The sequence below is a fragment of the Drosophila elegans genome, unplaced genomic scaffold (genome assembly GCF_018152505.1).
Source record: "Drosophila elegans isolate 14027-0461.03 unplaced genomic scaffold, ASM1815250v1 contig_814, whole genome shotgun sequence".
NCBI lineage: Eukaryota > Metazoa > Arthropoda > Insecta > Diptera > Drosophilidae > Drosophila > Drosophila elegans.
The window spans coordinates 21798601-21820424 of NW_024546167.1; the positions used below are offsets into that span (position 1 = coordinate 21798601).

Below are 21824 nucleotides of genomic sequence, written 5' to 3' on the forward strand. Positions count from 1 at the left end.
TAGGTATTAATGTCGTAAAAATAACAACCCAATATTTTCAAACAAAATTTAAACGCAGATTTTTAGGGGCTTAAGCCACAAGATTGTAGAGATATACCAATTTGACATCAGATGACTGAAAGAAAAGTTATGGATTTAAAACTGCAGGTTTTTGGTCATTTTTCTGCACAGACGAATTTTTCGGAGATTATGAAAGGGGTAACATCACAAAATATGCAAAAAATCGGCCCGAAATTACAAACAAAGTTTTAAACGCAGATTTTTAAAGAACTAAGCCACAGGACTTTAAGGATATACATCTTTGAAATTGGATTCTTGAATAAAAAGTTATGGGCTTAGAACTGTTGGTTTTTGGTCACATTTCGGTAATGCTTTTTTCAGAATTTAATTAGGTATTAATGTCGTAAAAATAACAACCCAATATTTTCAAACAAAATTTAAATGCAGATTTTTAGGGGCTTAAGCCACAAGACTGTAGAGATATACCAATTTGACATCAGATGACTGAAAGAAAAGTTATGGATTTAAAACTGCAGGTTTTTGGTCGTTTTTTTGCACAGACGATTTTTTCGGAGATTATGAAAGGGGTAACATCACAAAATATGCAAAAAATCGGCCCGAAATTACAAACCAAGTTTTAAACGCAGATTTTTAAAGAACTAAGCCACAGGACTATAAATATATACCATTTTGAAATTGGATTCTTGAATAAAAAGTTATGGGCTTAGAACTGTTGGTTTTTGGTCACATTTCGGTAATGCTATTTTTCAAAATAACAACCCAATATTTTCAAACAAAATTTAAATGCAGATTTTTAGGGGCTTAAGCCACAAGACTGTAGAGATATACCAATTTGACATCAGATGACTGAAAGAAAAGTTATGGGTTTAAAACTGCAGGTTTTTGGTCATTTTTCTGCACAGACGATTTTTTCGGAGATTATGAAAGGGGTAACATCACAAAATATGCAAAAAATCGGCCCGAAATTACAAACCAAGTTTTAAACGCAGATTTTTAAAGAACTAAGCCACAGGACTATAAATATATACCATTTTAAAATTGGATGCTTGAATAAAAAGTTGTGGGCTTAGAACTGTGGGTTTCTGGTCACATTTCTGTAATGCTATTTTTCGAAAAATAATTATGAAGTTATATCCTAGCTTGTAGCTTAAGCCTCTACAAAACTGCATTTTAAATTTGTTTGAAAATATTGGGACGTTAAATTTAAAAAATTTTCAAAACATTTCTTATCATTTTTCTCAGTCTCAAATTCAGAGTTCAGATACCAGGCAAACTTAATCCGTTGCTAGTTATAGCTGGTAACTCGAAACATAATTCCACAGGAAAACTACAGTAGGCTGAATACAAAGCCCCGCCCCCCAGTTGGACATGCAGCCAGATCGGCATAAAAATGTCGTTTTAAAAGACACCCAAAGGGGTTGCCGGATCTCCAATCAAATAAATTATGATTTATTTTTATTTTTCGTTTAATTTTTCCTTTAATAGCCGCGAACCAACGCAATCGCACCTCAGAAAATCAAGAGTGAAAGTAATTCGCAATCAGCAGAGCGCGATTAACTCAGATTCTCACCGCTTTCCCACGACGAAAAGCACTGCGATCGTTTTAAAATAAACACACATATAAAGTTGTATTTTGTAAATAGATTATAAGTTCCCAACTCGTATGATAAAGTGGTCTTCGTTGCCTCTTCGGGCTGTTTAAAAAACTTTTCTCTGAGTTCAGTTTGTCACAGAACGTCGAACGAAGCACAAGTACTCGTTGGTTTCAAAATACTGAAATAAAACGAAACATTATCAGAAAATATAAGCCAAATACAGGTGGGTGAAGATATATTTTTTGAAACTTGTGAGTTAAGCAGGAGCCAAATGGCATAGGTTCTCGGCGAGTTTGAAAATAATATTATTTTTAATACAAATTAAAAAAGTATCAAGTGATTTAGATTTGAATTATATAATTAACGTTACCACAATTGGCTAAAAATGTCAACTAAAGTGATGCACTTCTGAGTAATTGGACTTTTACCAATTTTATACAGAATAGAAACTGAAAGAGTCATTCAAGGGTCATGATCAAAAAATATTTAACTTGTAGCTAAAGAGTGTCACGTTAATAAAATCGTGTATATTTCTGTATATCTATACGTAATGTTCGAACATCGAAAACAAAAGTATTTACAAAATTTATAGACGAATTTTTCGATTGAAACCAGAAATCATTAACTTTGTCACACACCTTGGCATGGATTTTAAGTATGAGCAGTGGCAGTAGGAAAAGCAAGTCCATTAACAGATTTTTACATCTGTTTCGAGAAAAATTCTCTCTTGATTTTTAAAATCCAATTCATTTTCTCGATCTGTCGCTCTCTATAAGTGACAAAGCGAAACTATTTTTTTCGTCGAATCGAGGAAAATAAAGAAAACAGCAACAGAGCCAAAAAACATGATACAAATCCGTTGGCCAGAAATAGCGCCACCCACCTTAAGTTTTGAAATTACATTTTTAAAAAGATAGCGATGAGCCATGGCGTGCAGTTCTCTTTGTTTTCAGAACGACATGGAGAAGACAACGCGGCCGAAGAGAAACCGACGGCACAGCAGGTTGGATATTTTTGGAAATAGCTGAGGACTTACCTGGTTTGATTTTTTACATTGTTCTTGTGTACCCTTTCAGACGCGCCTGGCCACCGGAGGACGAGCTGCAGCCACCAACGCGAGCCATCAAACGCTTGTTTACGCCCGACATCAAGAGGATGCTTAAGGATTGGCTGATCCGTCGCCGGGAGAATCCGTATCCCAGCAGGGAGGAGAAGAAGCTGCTTGCTGCTGAGACTGGACTGACTTACACCCAGATCTGCAATTGGTTCGCGAACTGGCGCAGAAAGCTGAAGAACTCAGAGCGAGAGAAGGCGAAGAAGTCCTGGGGTCATTTGATCAAGAACTACAACCATAATGCGAGGGGAAACGTTGAGCAGTTCAGCATCTCGTCGGAGGATAGTATTTGGGAGGAGGAGATGCGCTCGTGTCCTGCAGAGGATGACGAAGGCGATGAGGATGATGAGTTTTCCAGCCACAGCACCGCCAGCGATGGCAATGCCAATAATGACTCCACAACCCCGTACCAGCCGAATTTCTATGTGGAATCTGCGGACTTGCCCGATCGGATACAAATGTTGCCCACTGTGCAGATTAGCAGGACCAAGTACAAGCACCAGATGATGGAGAAGTATCTACGGGATACTTCCACGGCCGATGAAGTCATTCAACCGGCTGCTCAACTCAACAAGTGGCTGGAAAGTGCTGCTAAATTCACGCCGGACAGAAATAACTATCACATTGAGTGGAATACGAGCAGGTAAATACGGCCTGACGCTGACGCGTTTTGCCGTGATGGATAAATCCTCTTAATTTTAGGCAGAAAAGCAGCAGTTGCGGCCAATCCCATAGCCAAGTGATCTTCTCGACCGATGCCACGGCGGTGGCTCTCGGTGATCGCTGGATCCTCCATCACAGGGACGAACTGGACGCCGCGGAGGCCTTGGCTAACCTCGCCTTTAACTGTAGGCAGCGCTGGCAACACTCCACGATCAGCTCCTAGGAAGCCGAAGCCGGACCACCGAAGACTCCATGGTGGACAACTGACGCCATCATTCCAGCAGAAGTTTAAGGGCCCGTTGGCTTCTTTTGGTTTTCATTTTTTAACTTATTTTTTAATACTTAAATTAAGAAACTTTTGAATAAATTTTAGATAGCACTTTTAAATCGGTCAAACATACATGAAAGTGAAAGCCAGATTGCGCCAAATAGTCAACAAATTTTTAGCAGCTAGTTTAGTGTGAAAGACAACAATTATCTTGCTTTTAAACAGACTTGGTTTCATTTCGACGTCTCCTCCGGCGTAGTCTCCTTGGTTTCACCTTTACTCTTGGCGTGGACATCAAGGATCTGAACCAAGCTGTTCTGATGCGCCTGCAATTGCTGGACGAGGTGACCAGCTGCCTGGTTGATGGTCTGAACGAGTTGCGCCTGCACCGCCTGCAGGCCGGGCATCTGGGCGTAGGTCATCAGCTCGTTCCTGCTGAGGAGGGTCTCCTCCACGATGCCTCCCAGCAGGACCATTTGCGGTACCTTCCGGGTGATCCTCAGCAAGCTACCGATCCTTTGATGGTCAGGAGAGAAGACGATGCAGTGATTGGAGTGGAAAAGTGGCAGGATGGCTTCGTAGTGAGTGCCCTCCACCGCTTGGCCGATGATCTTGCGGCCATAGGACTTGAGGTGCAGGTTCTGCTTGTGCAGTTGGACACGAACGCGAAAGATCTCGTCGGCGGTGATGGAGTTCAGGTGAAAGATGGCCACCAGCCGGGAGTGGTCCAGCCAGTTGCGCACCTCGCGTGCAATGATCTCGTTGTAGGGGTTCTCAATCTGCTGCTGCGTACGCTCCGCACGTGACTTAAAGCAGCTTCTCGCTTTTGGGGGCTCTGGGTACTTTGGATGGGTAACGGCGACGACGCGGGCACGTTCGTAGTGGGGCTCCTTGGGGCGCTGGATGTTAATCTTACCCCTGAAGCGGACGAACTGCAGCGCCGGAGTGCTGCTTCTAGTCAGGGGAAGGACTGGAACCATTCAAGAATGCATAAATCAGTGAACGTGCATGTAGTTACACAACAAAAGAAAACAGAATATGAATTAAAAACGGGGCAACTCACATTTTTGTATTAGACTCATTATGCCGTAATGCTCCTATTTCTATTTTCGACAGATGTTTTCCCGGTTCGTTTCGCCGGTTCCGTTTGACAATCGAACCAGCTCGATCAAACACGCAACTCAGAGGTGGAAAAACATCAATTCCAAAACCGATGTTATCGACGCTTTCAAAACATCGGTTTTACCGATGTTTGGCAAGGCAACATCGATGTTTTTCCATCTCTACTCTGCTTTCCCTCTGCCGCAGCGCTGCTCACTAATCATCGTTTCCTAACATAAATGTTAGGAAAACGACGAGTTAACATAGCCGTTACAAAATCCACGATTTTCAATTTAGAACTTTGAACTAAACTGATCATCGTCGAGGACAGATCTGGAGATGCACCAATATAAATATTTATAGAATATCCGGAATGAAATTGCGAATTGCCCTTTTATCACGGCTTAAGCTAGCAGGCAAATTGTTGTACGGTTTCTGAAAAGTAGGTTGTATTAATATAGCTGAATGTGTTGTGTAAAAAAATTCAGATGAAAGTTTAGTCGAGCCGGGATCAATAAGAAAGCGAGAACGTTTAATTGTTTGGGACCGACAACTTAAAAAAACGCACTATTGGGGGAAATCTATAAAGATTTAAATAAACTTCACCCTGTTCGTGTAATACTGCTGGTGGTCAGGTGCTACGTATTTCTGATTATGGATTTAATTTTTTTTAGCCACTTTAACAATACTTCAAATCGAATATTTGGAGGTTCCTTCAGATGTTTTTAATACTTTTAAATTCAGACGTAATTTTATAAATCAACCTATCCCCTGGATCTTCTAATATTTTCTGACCTGGGTCAAAGATTGAGAACCAAGAACACCCAAAACGACTGCATAGGTATAGAATTTATTTAATTACATTTATAACATTAACATCTATATATATAATGTATATATGTATGTATAAGTTGCATTTCGCTATGGGGTTCGATTTGGTTTTACGGGACAAAAAATCTATAAAATCTGGGAGTGGCGGAAATTAAAACGAAACCAAGTGTAAGAAATAATTGTAATTTAATCGGTTTCTTCAAAGTAACTTAGGAAATAACTAAAAAGTCTCTTAAAACTTACAACTTATACATTAACATATGTTTAACAGCGCTTCATCTGTTTCAACTTGAAAAATGTGTTCTTTTTACTTGTTTTCTTCTATTTTTAATTTTTTCTGTATCGGTTTATGTTTCTGGGCGACCTCTTGCAGATCTGATCTCTTGTGTTCTCGTATCGTTAATTGTGTTATATAATGTACAGTTTCTCTTTAGTTTAGTTTTAAAACATACAACTAAATACGCGCTAAACACTAATTAAACTGTATTTACATTTCATACTTGTTAGTCTAAATAATTTAAATATTTTACAGTTTCTTTTTCTTTTACTCGAGTTTTATCTTTTTTCTTTTTTTTTTTGTATTATTTTGTCGGTCACATAATTTACAAGTGGTTGTGAAAACTTACGTTTAAGTTAAAGGAGTGTACAGAGAGGGTACTACATATATAGGTTATTGTATCATATTGTGAGGGTATGTTTATGTTTCTTGTAGGGTGTCAGCATAATGGTATAAGGGGCCCTGAAACTACCCAACATTCTACAAAGTTTCGCGCGCAAAAACTAACAATTGGGTGGAGATCGGAACGCCTTTAGTTAGATTTAGACCAGTGATTTTCGGCTTTAGTTTTGTGGCAGTGGTGGTTAAAAAATAAAAAATAAGACAAGGTAGTCAGAAACAGAAGATCGGAGACAACAAACAAAAAGACCAACAGCGTTGAGTCGGAAGCCCTATCTTTGCAGGAAATTTTGAGAGAATGGAACTCTGGTGCAGAGCGAAAGTTACAACACGAAACGAAGCGAAACGTGTCTAAGCTTTAAAGTATTTGGCTTAAAATATTGATTATTATTAAATACGCGTCTAGATAATGTAATGCATAATGTATACGTGTGTATGTAATCGTAGGAAAAGCCTCTGGGCGTATCACTAAACCTAATTGTGCTTGACAGCATGGGCGACACCCCACACTCATATGAAGTTCTTTGGGTCTATGTGAGGCCCCGTTTTCTATATATTTTTATAGGCAGGCATTCCATAGAGCCAAGGAACCGATTGTTTGAAAATTAAACGGTTGGTTGTTCGGAGGCGAAAACTTTGTATAACGCGGAGCAGTGACTTTCCCACCGAGCTAGTCGAAAGTTATTAACCAATCAAAACTTAATCGGGTTAGGAATATGATCGGATATCAATATTATGTATGGGTAGTAGTATGCATAGTACAGTAAACAGTTAATATGTTTTTAAGCTTTTTTTAACATTTCTTTCAATGTGTATGTGTAGATTTTTTCATGTTTTACGTGTTTTTTTCATTTTAAATTAAGCAAAAATAAAACTTTCTTTCTTGAGATCAAACTTAACGATACTTTGCAAGCTTTTGTTAAAGGGTTTAAATTAGGGAGAGTTAAATTATTCATTCAGACAAATATTTATCGGTTTGCTTCTGGTTTTAAAGTGTCGGGATCTGAAGGGATTTATTTCGCTTTGTTTGAGTCTCTTAGGGATCTCGTTTTAGATGTGAGCTTGGCCTCAATGTTCTTTTGCTTTCCTTGCATTTATTTATTCAATAAAGTTAGCATGTTACTGCTTCTTTAAGTTATTTTTGTTTTGTTTTACTTTGCTTTTTTAAACTTTTGCTTGTTTAATCGCTATTTAAAATTACTTAAAATACTAGAAGAGCGTAACTTTTTTATGTTTGTTTGTTTCTTTTTCATTTTAGTAGTTGTATTTGCCTGTAGAGTCTAACATCCGGTTTTAATTTAGGGCGTCACTTCCGTTGGGTTTTTTATTTTCCAGTTATTGGCCTGTTCTGTGATTAGACGGTGGCTATGACAATCAGAAGGTGCGCCAACTCGGCCACGCGATTCTTGAGATCTGGAGCAGCACGGTCCAGGTTCTCGTTAGCAAAATCGCAAGCCGGAAAGATGTGCACCACATAGGCCGCCTGCTCACTGCCCGGAATAGGTATGTTCACAATGCCGGCGGCCATTTTTTGTTGTAGGTATGTGATGAATCCGGTCTGGAGATTCCTCGAATGCTGCAGCACATCGGCGTGATCTCTTCCGCATGGCAAGGCCAAAAGCATGCAATGCTCTTTGTCCACCTGCAGATTTCAAGGGATAGTATTAGATTATATTAGGTATCCAAAATTATATATCATGAAATCGTATTATCTTCTAACATACCTGCATCTTCTTGGCGACTCCTTCCAGCTGTGTCTGCTCCAGTCGCATTCTCTGCGCAATCCTCAGCAACGGCGTGTTGGTCTCCACCAAACTTGGAAGCGAGGCTCTTGCCACATTCGGATTTCCGTGCACAAAGTGCATCTGGACGGCGGCCTGGTCGGTTTTCAGGGCCAGTAAACCCTGCCACATCACTGGATAGCGTTGCAGCAGTGTGACCAGCGAATCACCCGGTGGCGGAGCCATGGCTGGCGGTACTTGATGGGCGGCCAGCTCCATGCCAGCGTGTAGAGCAGGTGGTAGATGATCCTGCTGTTGTTTAACTGCAATTGCAAAGGAAGAACATTCGTTAGCTATGAGGTTATAATGTTATGGTTTAAAGCCACTTGACACTCACCGACAGCTGCGATCATGGACAAGCGGTCCATCTCATCAAGCTGAATTTCCATTGCCTTGCCTGAGTGATGGTGGCTTCCCGACTGCACGCTGCCATCGCGTCCGATGAACGGACTCCCGGTGGAGACGGCAGGCATTTGTGGTGGGACTACCACGGTAATTGATGCAGTCGGCCGATGGGCTGGCGGTGGTTCCAGCTGTAAGCCACCACCCTCATAGAAGCCTCTTGAAGCTATTTCGCTGAAATGGGCTGGTGGAATTCGCGCGTTGTGCACATAGACCTGCGCCATTTGCGGTGAGTCTGTGAAGGAAAAGGATTTGGTTGACTTGCTGTTAAACGACATAAGATTTTTAGCTCTTACCAGCTGCGGTGCGATCCTGAGGACTTTGCAAGCTGTGTGGCACTGCGATGGTCCTTGGAGGTCCACTGCCAGGGCGTCGTAACTCTAACGGCGGACTGTTGCTAATCTTGTCTTCGTAGTCTCCACCTCGCATTAAATGATGCTGATAGAGCATAAAGTCCCTGGATGCAGCTACTCCTCTATACGTGGAATCATTCTAAAAAAAGATAATAGACAACAAATTAATTGATTAACCAAAGTTTAATTTAAATGTTTATTTCTATATGGCTGCAGACTGGGAATTAATTTGGTTACGCTACTTGAAAGCTCCGCAAGTAAAACTTGAGCATTACCGGTGTTATAGGCGATGCCTGCTGATGAGCTGGAGGCGGACTCTGGGTACGCCGTCCACTGACATAAGCGCCCAAGTCATGCTGCATCCATAGTTAGCAGTTTGAATAGTAAAATTAGTTATTGGTTAGTAAATGAAAAAGAGTTTAATTCCTAAAAGCTTAGATCTTAAAACAAAGTTAACATAAAAAAAACAACTAAAAAATAAATTTTAAATTATATGCTTTAGAAAAACTGCTAGTCAAATGAAGTACAATTTGTATAACTGCTCAAGACTTACCAGACTGGAATCGAAGGGCGGCACTCCGGCCATTCCGGGTGGTAAGACCAATGGCGATACCCTCGGCTGGCCCTGTGGACTGATGTTCGGAATGGCTGTGCGCATCCCTGAAAAGATATGGAAGTTACCTAGGATATTGGGTATGCTGTAAGGCATCGTTAACTTACCAACTGCTGCTGCGGAGGAGTTTACCTGCTGCTGGACGGATTTCAGCACTGCAGCTGACACCGGCGGTGGACTGCCCACACTTCCCGGTATGATCTGTCCAGCCTGTAGGCTGTGCACAACGGGGTTCTGCTTACCGGGCGGCGGCGAAGAAGTCAATTGATGCTGATGTGGCTGCAGATGAGCTGGCGGTTTCTGCTGCAATATCATTCCAGGATGGGTGGGCAATATCATGCCGTGTGGAGCCAGTTGCACCGGAACTCCCTTCTGCTGATTGGCTTGCTTAAACAGCTGTTGTTGTTGCTGCACGGCTGTAGACGAAGTTGGTGGCAAAACAGAAGTTGCGTAGCCAAAGTTGGGCTTGCCCAGCTGCATGTGAGCTCCTGCTGACGAAGTGGGCTGTGGTTGTTGCTGCTGCTGCGGTTGGGTCACCACCGAAGTCTTGGAGCTTACCACATGCAATATCTGCGGTGCCGCTGCTGAAGTTGCCTGCTTGATTACCAGAGTTTGTTGCTGTTGCTGCTGCTGCTGCTGAGGATTTACGTTGGCTCCTGGCCCCAACTGTTGCTGCTGACCCGGAAGCCTCGGTGAGTGTGCTGCTGGGGGCGGCACATTGACCAGCAGATGTTGTTGCTGCTGTAGGTGACGTGCAATGATCTGGGGCTGCAATAGTTGTTGATTTACCGCGGCGTCTGCGAGCAACATGTGACCTGAATGTGATTGCTGTTGCTGCTGCGGGGGCTGGGCCTGGGCCTGGGGTACCGGTTGCTTTGTGGGCGTCATTTGCTGCTGAAGATTCTTTTCTCTGTTCAGCACGTGAGCCTTGAGTGGTTGAGGTGGCCGCACATTGCTGTGGTGCGCGTGCTGCAGGACAGTGGGCAGGGGATTCTGCTGCAATACGATAGGTTGTTTTGGCGGAGCCACCATCTGTGGCATTTGTTGCTGCTGAACCACCAACGGACTGGGGTTTCCTTTCACCAGTACACTCACAGGCTTGTTGAGCAGAGCAGCTGCTGCCGCGGACTCGAGCTGCACGGACTGCACGGGTTTTCCCAAAGCTGTAATCGGGGTCGGTGCACTGGATGCAATCACAGTGGAACTAATCTGCTGATTTGCTTGCTGCTGATTCTGCGGCTGCTGCTGCTGCAGCTGGGAGGGAGGAGCAGGTGAGCCAGCTTCATTGCTGCTGTTGGCAGGAGCAGCAGCGGTAGCTGCTGGAAGATTGCCCTCTTTGCCCTGGGGCATTCCAGCGGTAATGACTCCAGTGACAGGGTCAACTAGAGCCTTGCTGACCGCATCCGCAGCCCCACCGGTGATCTTTTGGGTAGCAGGAGCGGCTGTCTGATGCATTGGCAGACCCCCGCTGGGAATGGACGAGTTGATAGCCTGATAGGATTCAATCTCCGCTGCCGCAATGGCCTTCTTTTTAGGATGTTGTGGCATTGTAGGCTTGGGAGCGGCCATTACTGGCATAGGTACAGGAACGGGAACGGTGACGCTCACAGGTGTAGGAGCAGCTGTAGCCATGGCTTGAACTGGTTCAACATCTTTATTATCCAACGGTGGCATATGGGGCTGCACTTGAGCTTGATCAGCGAGTGGCTGGAGTACAGATGTGGGAGTAGATGGAGCAGTAATTTGATTTGGAGCGATTACCTCCTCCATCAAGCTCGCTGGCGGTTCGCCAATGGTCTTCCGGTCCTTGGATCGCCTCGGGCGCCCCACTGCATTGGCGGGATGTACTGCATCTGTCTTCCTGGCCTGCGCATTTCTGCCAGAGCGTCGTGGTGGAGTTTGGGCGCCTTTCGGCAACTGTTGTCCTACTCCAGTTGGTGTGTTGGTATTTCGCACCACGTCCTCGATAATATCATCCACTGTGCTGCGATCCTCCTTCTCCTGCAGACGGCGTGACTTGCGAGTGTTGGAGTTGGAGTCGGAGTTGTCTCCTCCAATTGGATCGATTTGTGCAGCAAGTTCTGGTTGATTTTGATGTTGATGCATAGGCTGCTCCATTTCACTGCTGTTCTTAATCGAAGGTTGCGTTTTGTTGATGGTGAGAATGAGACGTGGTCTTTGGTCGTCTGCAGGTGGCGCAACACTTGAGTTAGCCTTTCCTTTGGGCTCTTCACCCGCGTCCTCATGAAATTCATAGATATCCTGACTGGTTCCTTGACTTGCGGCTTGGTGTTGGACTTGCGCCTGAGTCAGAGCCTGATTTCTGGCCTTCTTTTCGGCAGCTGTGAGCACAGGATTAGGAGGAGTGGGAACTGCTGGTTGCGTAGCCGTTGGTGTTGGTACTGTAACCATTTCCAGTGCCTTTCGCTGAATATCAAGCTGCTGCTGCTCGAGTTGATGTTGCTGTAATAGCAGATTCCTCGGAGGACGTCCTTTCCTGCCTCTGGTCACAGGAGCTGTAACTGGTTTTCTCAGCCTGGTTTGCACTCCATTATCACCTGGCTGCAATACCAGTCCCGAATCCGCTCCAGGGGCTGCTATTACTGAGTTTAGAGGGAAGCCTCCTTGCTTCTTTGCTCCCCTCGGTTGTCGTCCTCGCTTGGCGGTACCTCCTCTTCCCGGTGGTCTACCCACAGTGGGTGTGGCTGGCTTTGATGGAGGCAATTGTCTGGTCTCTGTCTCATCCTCTGTGTCGTGATCGTTTGAGCTGTTTACACTCACAGAAGAAGGAGTAGGAAGGGAAGCTTCCTGGGCAATATAATTATCCACAGGCTGCGAATTGGGGATAGGAGCCGGTGCAACTGTTTGTATATCCACTGGGCGCTTTTCGTCTTTACTAGGCAGTGGAGTGTCTAGCTTCTTAATCACACTGTCAATATTCACCTCCTTAGCTGACCAGTAATCGCTGTCTACTTCCTTGGAATCCTGTTCGATAAGCTCATCCTGCTTGGGCTGCGAGATCTTGATCAGATTCTCCTCCGTAAGCAGGGAGGATCCCGTCTTCGGTGATTGTACGGCCGAACTGGTGGTGGGAGTGGGTGTACGAATTACCGAAACACTTTCCGATGTTTTGAGGACTGTCATAGATGGTGACGGTTCCATCTGACCAGAAGCTGGACTTTCCTTGCACTGGCTTGTGGGACAGTGAATGGCATTTGCTGTGGAAGCTGGTGGTGATACCACTTGATTTGGTGGAGTTACAATATGCTGTTGGACAATTAACTTTGGGGCATTCTGGATCACATTGAGTGGCGTTTGATGAGGCAGATTGCCTCCTGGCGAAGACAACTGTTGCTGCTGATGGTGAGCTAATTGTGGTGGTGGTTGCTGTTGCGGTTGCGGTTGTTGCTGTTGCTGTGGGTGTAGCTGTGCTTGGGGTCCAACTCTTGTCAAAATTGTTGCAGTCGGCACTTGGCCAATTTGTCCCAAAGTATTTGTTTTGCAGGGTGGACTGCTTGACAGTTGTTGCGGATGTTGCTGCTGATGCACACCTCGTGGTGGAAGCTGCGCATGATGTTGCTGTGATGCAAACATTGACGGAGAAGATCCCATGTGGGTGGCTCCTTGGGGCGACGTTTGCTGCAGGGGAGCATTGATCTGTTGTTGCACTTTTTGTATTTGCTGCAATTGCTGCTGTTGAGTCTGATGTTGTTGATTCAACTGCTGCTGTGCCTGATGTTGCTGTTGTGCCTGATGCTGTTGATTCAACTGTTGCTGAGCTTGATGCTGTTTTTGAGCCTGATGTTGTTGAGCCTGATGCTGCTGGTTCAAATGTTGCTGTTGGGCCTGATGTTGCTGCTGTGCTTGATGGTGCTGCTGAGCCTGATGTTGCTGGTTCAATTGTTGCTGTGCCTGATGCTGCTGTTGCATTTGATGTTGTTGACCTGGCGTCAATTGTTGCGACTGACCATGCAGTTGTTGCTGCTGCATATGCTGTTGTTGCTGTCGCTGCATTATCTGCTGATGCATGAACTGCTGCATGTGCTGATGTTGCTGGTGTGCAGACATCTTGGCCATCATCTGCGGCGAATGTTGCTGCTGCTGGGCCTGATGATGTTGCTGCTGGGCATTTACATGGAGACTCTTGTGAGGCGGCAGGGAGCCCAAAGGAGGAGAGCTGGCCACATGTGACTGAGTGGCCTGTTGTGGCTGCACAGTGACCACTTTGCTGATGATCGTTGGATGATGTGGCACTGGTACTGGTATCGCTGGCATTTTTTGCAGGGGAATTGCCAATAGTTGCGGTGACGTTTGCAACTCAGTTGTGGATTTGGGCGACTGTTGCTGTGGTACCTGCTGTTGTTGTTGCTGTTGTGTTCTGGGCTGGTAACTGTTTGGTTTGTTGGTTGTAGGTGAGTTGTTGGCGGCCACCACTCTCGTTGTGGGACTTGCCAAAGGACTCATGCTGCTACCTTGCGGGCTGGTCATCAATGCATGTTGCTGCTGTGTCTGTTGAACCTGTTGCTGAGGTAACGGTTGAGTTACAACAGGTCGACCAACGGGACTCAGCTGACCGACCAGGCGATTTTGGCCTCCACCACGTCCTGGTGAAAGGATCGGACTGTGGGGAGATGGAGCTCTGATCGCAACCATGTAAGCTCCAGGCTGCTGGGAATGATGGGACTGCTGTTGCTGATGCGGAGACAACACCATTTGGGGCACCACAAAGTGGGGTGTCGGCTCTGGTATGGATATCGTTGGTGGTTGCATAATCAAGGATTGCGTCCGCAGTGTTTGATGTGGTGTAAGCGGAGACTGCTTGGGAGTCGAAGCTTGTGGCATAATATTCTGACTGGGAGTTGGACTTCCAAATGAGAGGGAAGCTGAAGTTGAAGCTGTTGTAGAAGCGGTGCTGGAGCTGGAGCAGTTGCTCATCACATTGGAAAGATCCAGGTTGATGACGGGTGTTGGATTTATCCCGCTTCCAGCTGAATGCGGAGCAGGTAACACGGTGTGCACAGGCTGCACCAAAGGTTGTTGAAGCTTACTGATAGTTGGTGGTTCAATCTTCACGGGCGTGGCCGGCTGTGGCTTCTGTGGCTCCAAGGATGACAACTTGGTAATCACCGAAAGTTGGGGTGCGGTGTCCTTGCTTGCCTTGGGTTTAGACTCCACCTGAGGCATGTCCACCTTTGGCGGTTCTCTCACAGAGCTATTGCTGATGGACTTCTCCGGCGACGAGGAGCTCTGAACAGTTTCATCAATCTTTAGACTAGGTCCACTGCTATCCGCCTCGTCGGGATTTTCTTCCGTGTCTGTATCAATTTGCAGATCTCTCTCTGATTGCGGAGTATCAGCCTTGATGTCCATCATATCCTCGTGCCGCAAACTTTGTACCGCCTTGTTGATTTCATCGGGGTCCAAGACCCCAACGACTGGTTCAGATTCCGGTTCAGCTTCGGGCTCTGGTTGTCGCTCAGGTTCCACTTCTGGTTCCTCCAAGTTGGCTGCAGGCTCCACAGCTGCCTCTATGGCCTTGGCGGCCAAGGCCGCCTCTTCATCGGGTTCTGCTACCACTAGAGCGGGAGTTTCCATCTCATTTACTGAATTCATTTCATCCATGCCATCAAGTGAGTAATCCGCAGTGGAGGAAGTGCCAAAACTTTCACCCAGGAGAGCGGATACGGCACTCTCCGTCTCCTCCTGCGAAATAGTCACTCGAGACTTGGTATCCTCCAACTTATCCAAAGGTTTAGCCGCACCTGAAGGCGATGCCACCGGTATTTTGGGCTCATCTGCCAATGTATCGAGAAGAGATGATGAATTAAACTCTACTGAGATAGATTGCACGGCTGATTCACTAATTCTGTCATCCAGCTGGCCATCGAAACCGGGTATAAAGATCTCCTTTTTCTTGTTTTGAGCTGATGCGCTGGTAGGCGAAGTTTCAACACCTTCTGCTGCTCCACTAGCTCCTGCTGCCGCACTGGCTCCTGCTGCTATCGAAGATGTGGGCGTTGTGGCCAAAGCAGAGGAGGTACTCACACCAGCTCCACTGCTCACCGGAGTCTCTGCAGACTGAGTGGACAGCATGGAACTGTTGGCTATAGTTGGAGTTTTAGGTATTGGACTTATCAGGCGTGGCTTCTCCCGCGAAGGAGTCAGGCTATCACTTCCAGATCTCGTGGGTGTTGTTGGTTTCGGCTTTGGAGTAGGCAAAACATCTTCGTCATCGTCGCCTATTAGGCAAGGCAAGCTTGGAGATGGTTTGCAAAGTGGTGGCGATGAAGCATGCTTGGCGTCCATCTGATCGTCTGCATGCTTGCTAGCAGCTTGAACGTTGACAGTCAGCTTTCCAGGAGTAGGAGGTGCGGATGAAGTAGGAGCCACACTTCCCAAGGATTCCCTGCGATGCTGCTGTTGCAGCAATTTCTCCTGCTTTTCCTCTTTGGATCGCTTCTTCTTCTTCTTTTTGTCCTTGCTCTTATGCTGCTCTGGCTGCTCCGGTTTGGTACCCTGTTTAACCATCTCCACCGAATTGTTGTCTTCGTTGTCAGAGAAACGAAACACATCTGCCATATCGGATCTGTAAGTGGTGGCTGTTGAGGGAGTTGGTTCATCTGGCATCGTCTTGCTATCAAAGTCAATCATTAGTTGTGCCTCTAGAGCTCTTCCTGCTTCATCCATATCCACACTGTTATCATCCTCCATTTTAGTTGCAGCCTTGATGGAATGTTGCTGTGCTTGATGTTGTTGCTCTCGTTGAGATTTCTCGCGCCGCTTCTTCTCGCGCTTCTCCTTCCGGTGTCTCTCTCTATCGGCATGGGAAGATGAGCAAGTGCTTACCGCCTGGCGACTTCTTTCCGGCTGCTGTGGTTGCTGAAGCTCTTCCTCCTGCACAGGCAGTTGAATACATGCTTCCTGATTTTTGCTGGTGGGTGTGGAAAGCTCCTGTTTGTAGGTTTGCAAAGCAGCGGACACAATGGGACCCGTTGTAGACACACAGCTTGCTGTAATATCCTTTATGCTTTCTCCTTGCTCATCGGGAAACTGGGATTCTTCCTCATCAGAAATTATGCCAAAGATGAACTCCATTTTATCTTCTCCCCTCTTCGATGGTGTGACTATCGCAGCCGCCGAAGTTGGCGTAGCGGACAGGGGCAAAGCAGTAGGATGAACTCCACCCGAGTTGAATACTCTCGTAGAAGAGGAGGTATCCAAGCTTTTCGATTTCTTTGACTTCTTCAAGCGATGACGCTCTTCCTTGGACAATTTCTCCAAGCTAATATCATTGGTGGTAGGAGTATTAGTGGCGCTTACGGTGGTGCTGTTATTGGTATCTGCCATATTCCTCAGTTTCTCGCGTTTCTTTTCCTTCCGCTCCTTGTGCTTTCTTCTATCACTGGCTAGAACCTCTAACGGAAGCGAAGCACTTTCAGTTTTGAGATCGTCAAAACTACCAAACTTTGTCTTGCACTCGGAGGATGAATGGACGTCAAAGATGGATGGCGTCGATGGAGTAACCAAAAGAGGAGTTGGTGGAGCCGATGTCTCCACTGTGGATGAAGACTTGAGGCGCCTCTTGCTCTTCTTGTGCTTTTTACGACTTTCTGGAGAGTAATCCTTGAGCTTTCCAGAATCAGAGTAGGCGTATGCTGAATTATAGAAATCTCCATACTCCTTCTTTATGTCCCTTTCTGGCTTCATCTTACGCTCCTCCATCGAGGAATTCGAATCATGACGGGACTTACACTTCTGTTCGCTGTCGGATATATGCTCTTGCTTGATTTCCTGGGCGGGAGCTGCGGGCTGCTCTTGCTTTATCGCCAAATCAGGAGCAGGCTGGGACTGTGACTCAGAATCGGAGGCAATCCTGGTGGAGTGCGAGTTCCTCTTTCCGAGATGGCTGTGCTTCATAACATTCCTTTTAATCTCATCTTCGGAACTATCATCACCATCACACAGTCTTCTCAGATTCTGCTGCATCTGATGCACCCTGTTAGCATCTGGCATGGAGCTGGCTCCCTGGTGGTCCTGATTTTCAAGCTCTGCATCCGAATCGGAGAAAATTCGTCGCTGGTGGCGCTCCTCATCTTCATCGTCATCGCTGCTGGATAGTCCAGGATAACGACCATGGAAACTGCTGCTGCCACTATTTCGATGGTGACGATCCTCAAACTCCGTGTCCGAGTCTCCATCATAGCTGGTGGAGCGCTTTTTCTTGGCACGAGACTGCTTTAGCTGCGAGAATTTGGCCTTTATCTTCTTTTCCTCCGCCTGACGTTGCATATTCTTGCAGCTCCTGGCTTTTACTTTATCGTACATTGAGACATTTGGACAATCGTCAGGGATGTCGAAGATGGAGTGCTTTTTGGAGGCATCATCGGTGTCGTCAGAGTCTGCGGAGCTCAACATCATTAGTTTGGCGCGGAGCGATTTTGACGAAGAGGTATGACCTTCATCGGATCCCCTAGAGCATTTCCGGTCGACACTTCGCCTGTGATGATGATGATTGGGCTTTCCACTTGAGGTGTTGGTCGCTGCTGAGCTGAGTTCTCCAGCGGATCCGCTTCCCGCCGCAGAGGTCCTCCTGTGAGGATTATGCTGCTGTGGTGTATGCTCTTCATCTGTGTTAGTGGATTCCGCCACAGAATGTCGCTTCTTGTCACGATGGTGATGATGATCCCTTTTACTTTTGTGCCTGGAGGATGTACTACTGCCATGATGGTGACTACTGGAGTGCTCCTTATCCTTCTCTCTTTTAGGTAGAGGATGCTGCTCCTCCTCACTTGTATTTATTTGCTGCTTGGCTTGGGAATTTGGATCCACCATTAGCTCCATGGATGGATTCGTTTCTGTGGAGCTAACACTGCTCTTCAAGTGATGCTTATCCCGGCGATGATGCTTGGACGATAAGGAGGAACTTCCTCCACTACCATGTGACTTAGAGTTGTGTGAACTACTAATTTTCTCCTCCTTGGAACTACTGCTCTTGTGGTCCTTGGAGTCCCGGCGGTCGCTACTATTATGATTTGATGTATTCTGGGAGTTCTCCATGCGTATGCGCTTCACATAATCGTCATGTTGATTCTGATGACTGGACCCTGCACATGCTCCGCCACCTCCGGCACTATGGTTGCTTTCTTGCGAGCTGAGGCGGCGCTTATGGAGGCGCACGGGAGAATTTCTGGATAACTTCCGCGAGCGATCTTTAGAGGCGTTGTCTGATGGAATCGGAGCAACTGCAGTCGGAGTAGCGGGAGCAGTGGCTTCCCCTGAGTTTTCCTTGTTGTGCTGACAATCGCTGGCGGCGGTTAAGGGCGTGTTGTTGGTATGGGAGTAAAAGCTGCTGGCTTCGGCGGTCGCCTCCACTTTGCTCTTGTGGTACGAGGAGAGCTCGCGCATCCTGCCCATACGAGCTTCTTGATCGGCATCCACGGCGCGTCGAGTTTGTTCCTTTTCTCGCTGCTCTCTTTCTCGATGCTCCTTCTCGCGGTGGAGCTCCTTTTCCCTCACCTCTTTTTCTCGAAGGTCTATCTCTCTCTGCTCCTTTTCACGCAGATCTTTTTCTCTGATCTCCTTTCCTTTTTGCTCCTTTTCGCGCTGTTCTCTTTCTCTAAGCTCTCGCTCTTCTCGTTCCTTCTTTTCCCGATCGTCTTGGACTTTTCTCTCCCGTTCCCGTTCCTTTTCTTTTTCCTCTTTGGCCTTACGATCCTCCCTCTCCTTTTCCTCGTGCAGGGCCTTGCGCTCCTTTTCCTCGCGCTCAAGTTGTTTACGCATATCCTTTTCTCGTTTTTCCTTTTCCTGACGCTCTTTTTTCTCTCGCTCGTGACGCTGTTCTTTTTCCGATTTCTCCGACTGCTCATCGGGCTCACTAGAGTCGTCTTCAATGCGGGGAGTAGCTGACTTTGAGGACTGCGAGGTGGACGAGTTCTTTCGCTTATCGGAGGACCCGGAGGATGATGAAGTTTTCTCCGACTTTTTGTTCTTCTTGTCGCTGTCCGATCGATTGTTGTGCTTGCTATGGGACTTGTCGTGACTGCTGCTGCTCTTCTTGGAACTAGAACTTGAGGATTGTGATGACAACGTAGCAGTCTTTTTCGACTGCTCTTCCTCAATGGTGATCGGCTGTGGTATCTTTTGTACATGTGTGGCCGCTGTGGCTGAGGAACTGTTACCGTTGGACGATGATGACGAAGTAGATGCAGATGCAGACGCAGGCGCAGACGATGTTGCTGATCCTGAGGATGAGATGCAGGTAGAGCTCACGTTGGTGCTCCCTGGAACTGAGGCAGATTTTTGGAGATGAACTTTAGCTGGCGACTGTTGGGGAGCATCTGGCACGCTTAAACTTTTGGTCAGATTGCTTCCAGAAGCCTGCCCAGCTGGTCTTGATTGTTTTGCCATTTCAGGAGGAGGTGGTGGTGCTGGCTGCACTGCTGGAGGTGGCGCAGCGGTATTTGGCAACGGCGGGTGACTGGGAAATGGGTACTGCAGTCCCTTGGTGGGTCCCGAATTGGCAACTGGTGAGGATGAAGGGGCGGTAGTTGCGCCACTGACTCCTCCACTCGATGCCCCCAGTGCTGTTGGCTTGGTCAGCTGTCCCAAATTCGCGGGTGTTGCTCCACCCACCGAAGGGGAGGGCGATGGACTGTTGTAAGGCGACATCGAAGCTTGAGGGGAGTTCATGGGCGATAAACTGCTAAGCCTTTGGAGCAATCCAGCAGTTTTGCTACTTGCCGAGTTGGCCAATACACCACCACAGTTTCCAATAATAGGAGTTGTCTTGGTTGCCGCGAGGTTGGGCAAGGCTGGCGAGGTGTTCCCGCTGCATGGGCCGCCAGGATGTCGGGATACACTAGGTCCCAATGAAGATCCTATCACGACATTGGCGGAACTCGAACCCAATGCGAAATCGGAGCCGGCTGGCTCGTACCACTGGTTTTTCTTCAACCTCTGAAAATCGTCATCAAAAATACTTTTCTTGGCCAGCAGGGATTTAACAATGTCTGAGGGTTGCAGCTCATCAATGTCCAGGAACTTATGCCGGGAATTACTTGTGGAGCTGGATACGGTTCCACTTGAACTGTTGCTGTTACCGGACCCCGAACTCGCTTGATGAGAATTCAGGCCGGTCCCTAAATTCAAGTGCATGGAGAGCTGCCAGGAGGGAGTGGCACTCGAGGGCGTGTGACCGGAACCATGTTCTCTGCTGCTTCCGCCAGACCATCGCTCGTAGTTTTCCTCAAAGTTACGAAGTCGTTCATCCAGTGAGGGACTTCCCCCTGCATTTTGGCCAGGTACATCCGAATCACTGGAGTTGGAACTCAGTGAGCGTGGTCGCGCTGGACTGGCCATCAAACCAGAGTTAGAGGACGACGACCCGTGCAATTGCTGCGACTGCTGCTGAAGATTATGCTGGTGGTGTTGGTGATGCGAGGAGGAACGCCAGTATCGCGAAGAGGGGCTGGGCAGAAATGCGGAGGCAGAACTGGAGCCCATTCCCTGGCTGGCGTTTAGACTAGAGTTGCTGAGGGAACATGCCGAGGTCGAAGGAGCTCCTAAGCCTCCCAACCCTCCGGAGGATCCTCCCCCCAATTGCTGCTGTAAGAAGCTGCTTCCCGTTCCGCATGCACTTCCTCTGGACTGCTGCTGTTGGAAAAATAGCACTCCGAACTTTGGCAGGGGTAGCCACATAATCTCCCGTACCCTTTCCCGCGCTCTTTCTCGTGGTGGGGGCAGGCGTCGTGGCTCTGTGGGCAGCACTTCAGGTCGCTCATCACACAGTGGCGTTCCAGGACGAGATCCATCCGCACTCTCTCCTCCGCTGGCCTCGTGTGAATGATGGGAATGTAGCTGATGACCCCTGCCTCTGGAAACATGATGATGATAGTCATCCGCCGGCGTGAGACTACTAATCCCGCCCAAACCAGGTCCACCAGAACTATTGCTGGTTGAGGATAAGCTGGGCTGCTGCATTGTAGTGGTCACTCGTCTCCTCTTAGCCGCCAACGAGGCGTTCATAATGTGCTGCTGATCCATACTGCTGGCTCCCACGAGTCCGTGGCGAAAAGCCGAGGAACTAGAAAGCGCCGACAGGGCTCCCACATCGATGGACGGGCGACGGCAGGTGAGCATCATGGATGGTGGAGCCGACGGCAAATGACCGGGAAACTTCATGCTGGGGGAACCACTAGGGGTCTCGGAGACCCGCCGAATTTCGCTCTTGCGGTTAAGGGGGTCGTGTATTACATCACAGTTGGACAGGGAGAGAGTGCTGGGTTTGTTGATGCTACTGTGCTCGCCAGTGGACTCCAGCTGAATAAAACAATTAGAATTAGTTTGCATATCCATTAGATCTGTTCCGGTTTTTAGCCTTAAAACTTGTTAATATGTCTTTTAAAAA

The 21824-nt window shown here is 47.0% G+C and overlaps 3 protein-coding genes across 5 annotated transcripts in view; 1 reads left to right on the forward strand and 2 right to left on the reverse strand.

Moving 5' to 3' along the window:
* The first annotated feature begins 1689 nt into the window (after positions 1-1689).
* LOC108145330 (homeobox protein Mohawk) lies at positions 1690-3793 on the forward strand. Of its 3 annotated transcripts, none has more exons than XM_017270725.2 (4): positions 1690-1839; positions 2570-2619; positions 2693-3373; positions 3433-3793. In XM_017270725.2, exons 2-4 carry the CDS (start codon positions 2576-2578, stop codon positions 3614-3616), a joined length of 909 nt encoding a protein of 302 aa, XP_017126214.1. In that variant the 5' UTR covers positions 1690-1839; positions 2570-2575; the 3' UTR covers positions 3617-3793. The 3 variants fall into 3 exon arrangements, with proteins under 3 accessions (XP_017126214.1, XP_017126205.1, XP_017126222.1); XM_017270716.2 differs by having other exon boundaries at positions 1691-1839; positions 2554-2619; XM_017270733.2 differs by lacking the exon at positions 2570-2619 and having other exon boundaries at positions 1694-1839.
* LOC108145351 (39S ribosomal protein L10, mitochondrial) lies at positions 3757-4854 on the reverse strand. Its single transcript, XM_017270744.1, has 2 exons — positions 4725-4854; positions 3757-4631 (listed from the first exon to the last, which is right to left on the reverse strand). Exons 1-2 carry the CDS (start codon positions 4741-4743, stop codon positions 3895-3897), a joined length of 756 nt encoding a protein of 251 aa, XP_017126233.1. The 5' UTR covers positions 4744-4854; the 3' UTR covers positions 3757-3894.
* Positions 4855-5760: 906 nt separating this feature from the next.
* LOC108145301 (protein split ends) overlaps positions 5761-21824 on the reverse strand; it is a 50370-nt gene continuing 34306 nt past the window's right edge. The window contains 7 exon segments of the mRNA XM_017270639.2: positions 5761-7911; positions 7994-8313; positions 8388-8687; positions 8749-8944; positions 9081-9161; positions 9359-9465; positions 9526-21736. Coding sequence (XP_017126128.2) covers positions 7624-7911; positions 7994-8313; positions 8388-8687; positions 8749-8944; positions 9081-9161; positions 9359-9465; positions 9526-21736 — 13503 coding nt within the window. The 3' untranslated portion in view covers positions 5761-7623.

What these genes read in the sequence shown, in the direction of transcription:
- LOC108145330 (XM_017270725.2), top strand. Translation starts at nt 2,576, where the DNA reads ATGGAGAAGACAACGCGGCCGAAGAGAAACCGACGGCACAGCAG. An exon ending in AGAAACCGACGGCACAGCAG is followed by an intron (nt 2,620 to 2,692) that starts GTTGGATATTTT and finishes GTACCCTTTCAG; the next exon opens with ACGCGCCTGGCCACCGGAGG. An exon ending in ATTGAGTGGAATACGAGCAG is followed by an intron (nt 3,374 to 3,432) that starts GTAAATACGGCC and finishes TCTTAATTTTAG; the next exon opens with GCAGAAAAGCAGCAGTTGCG.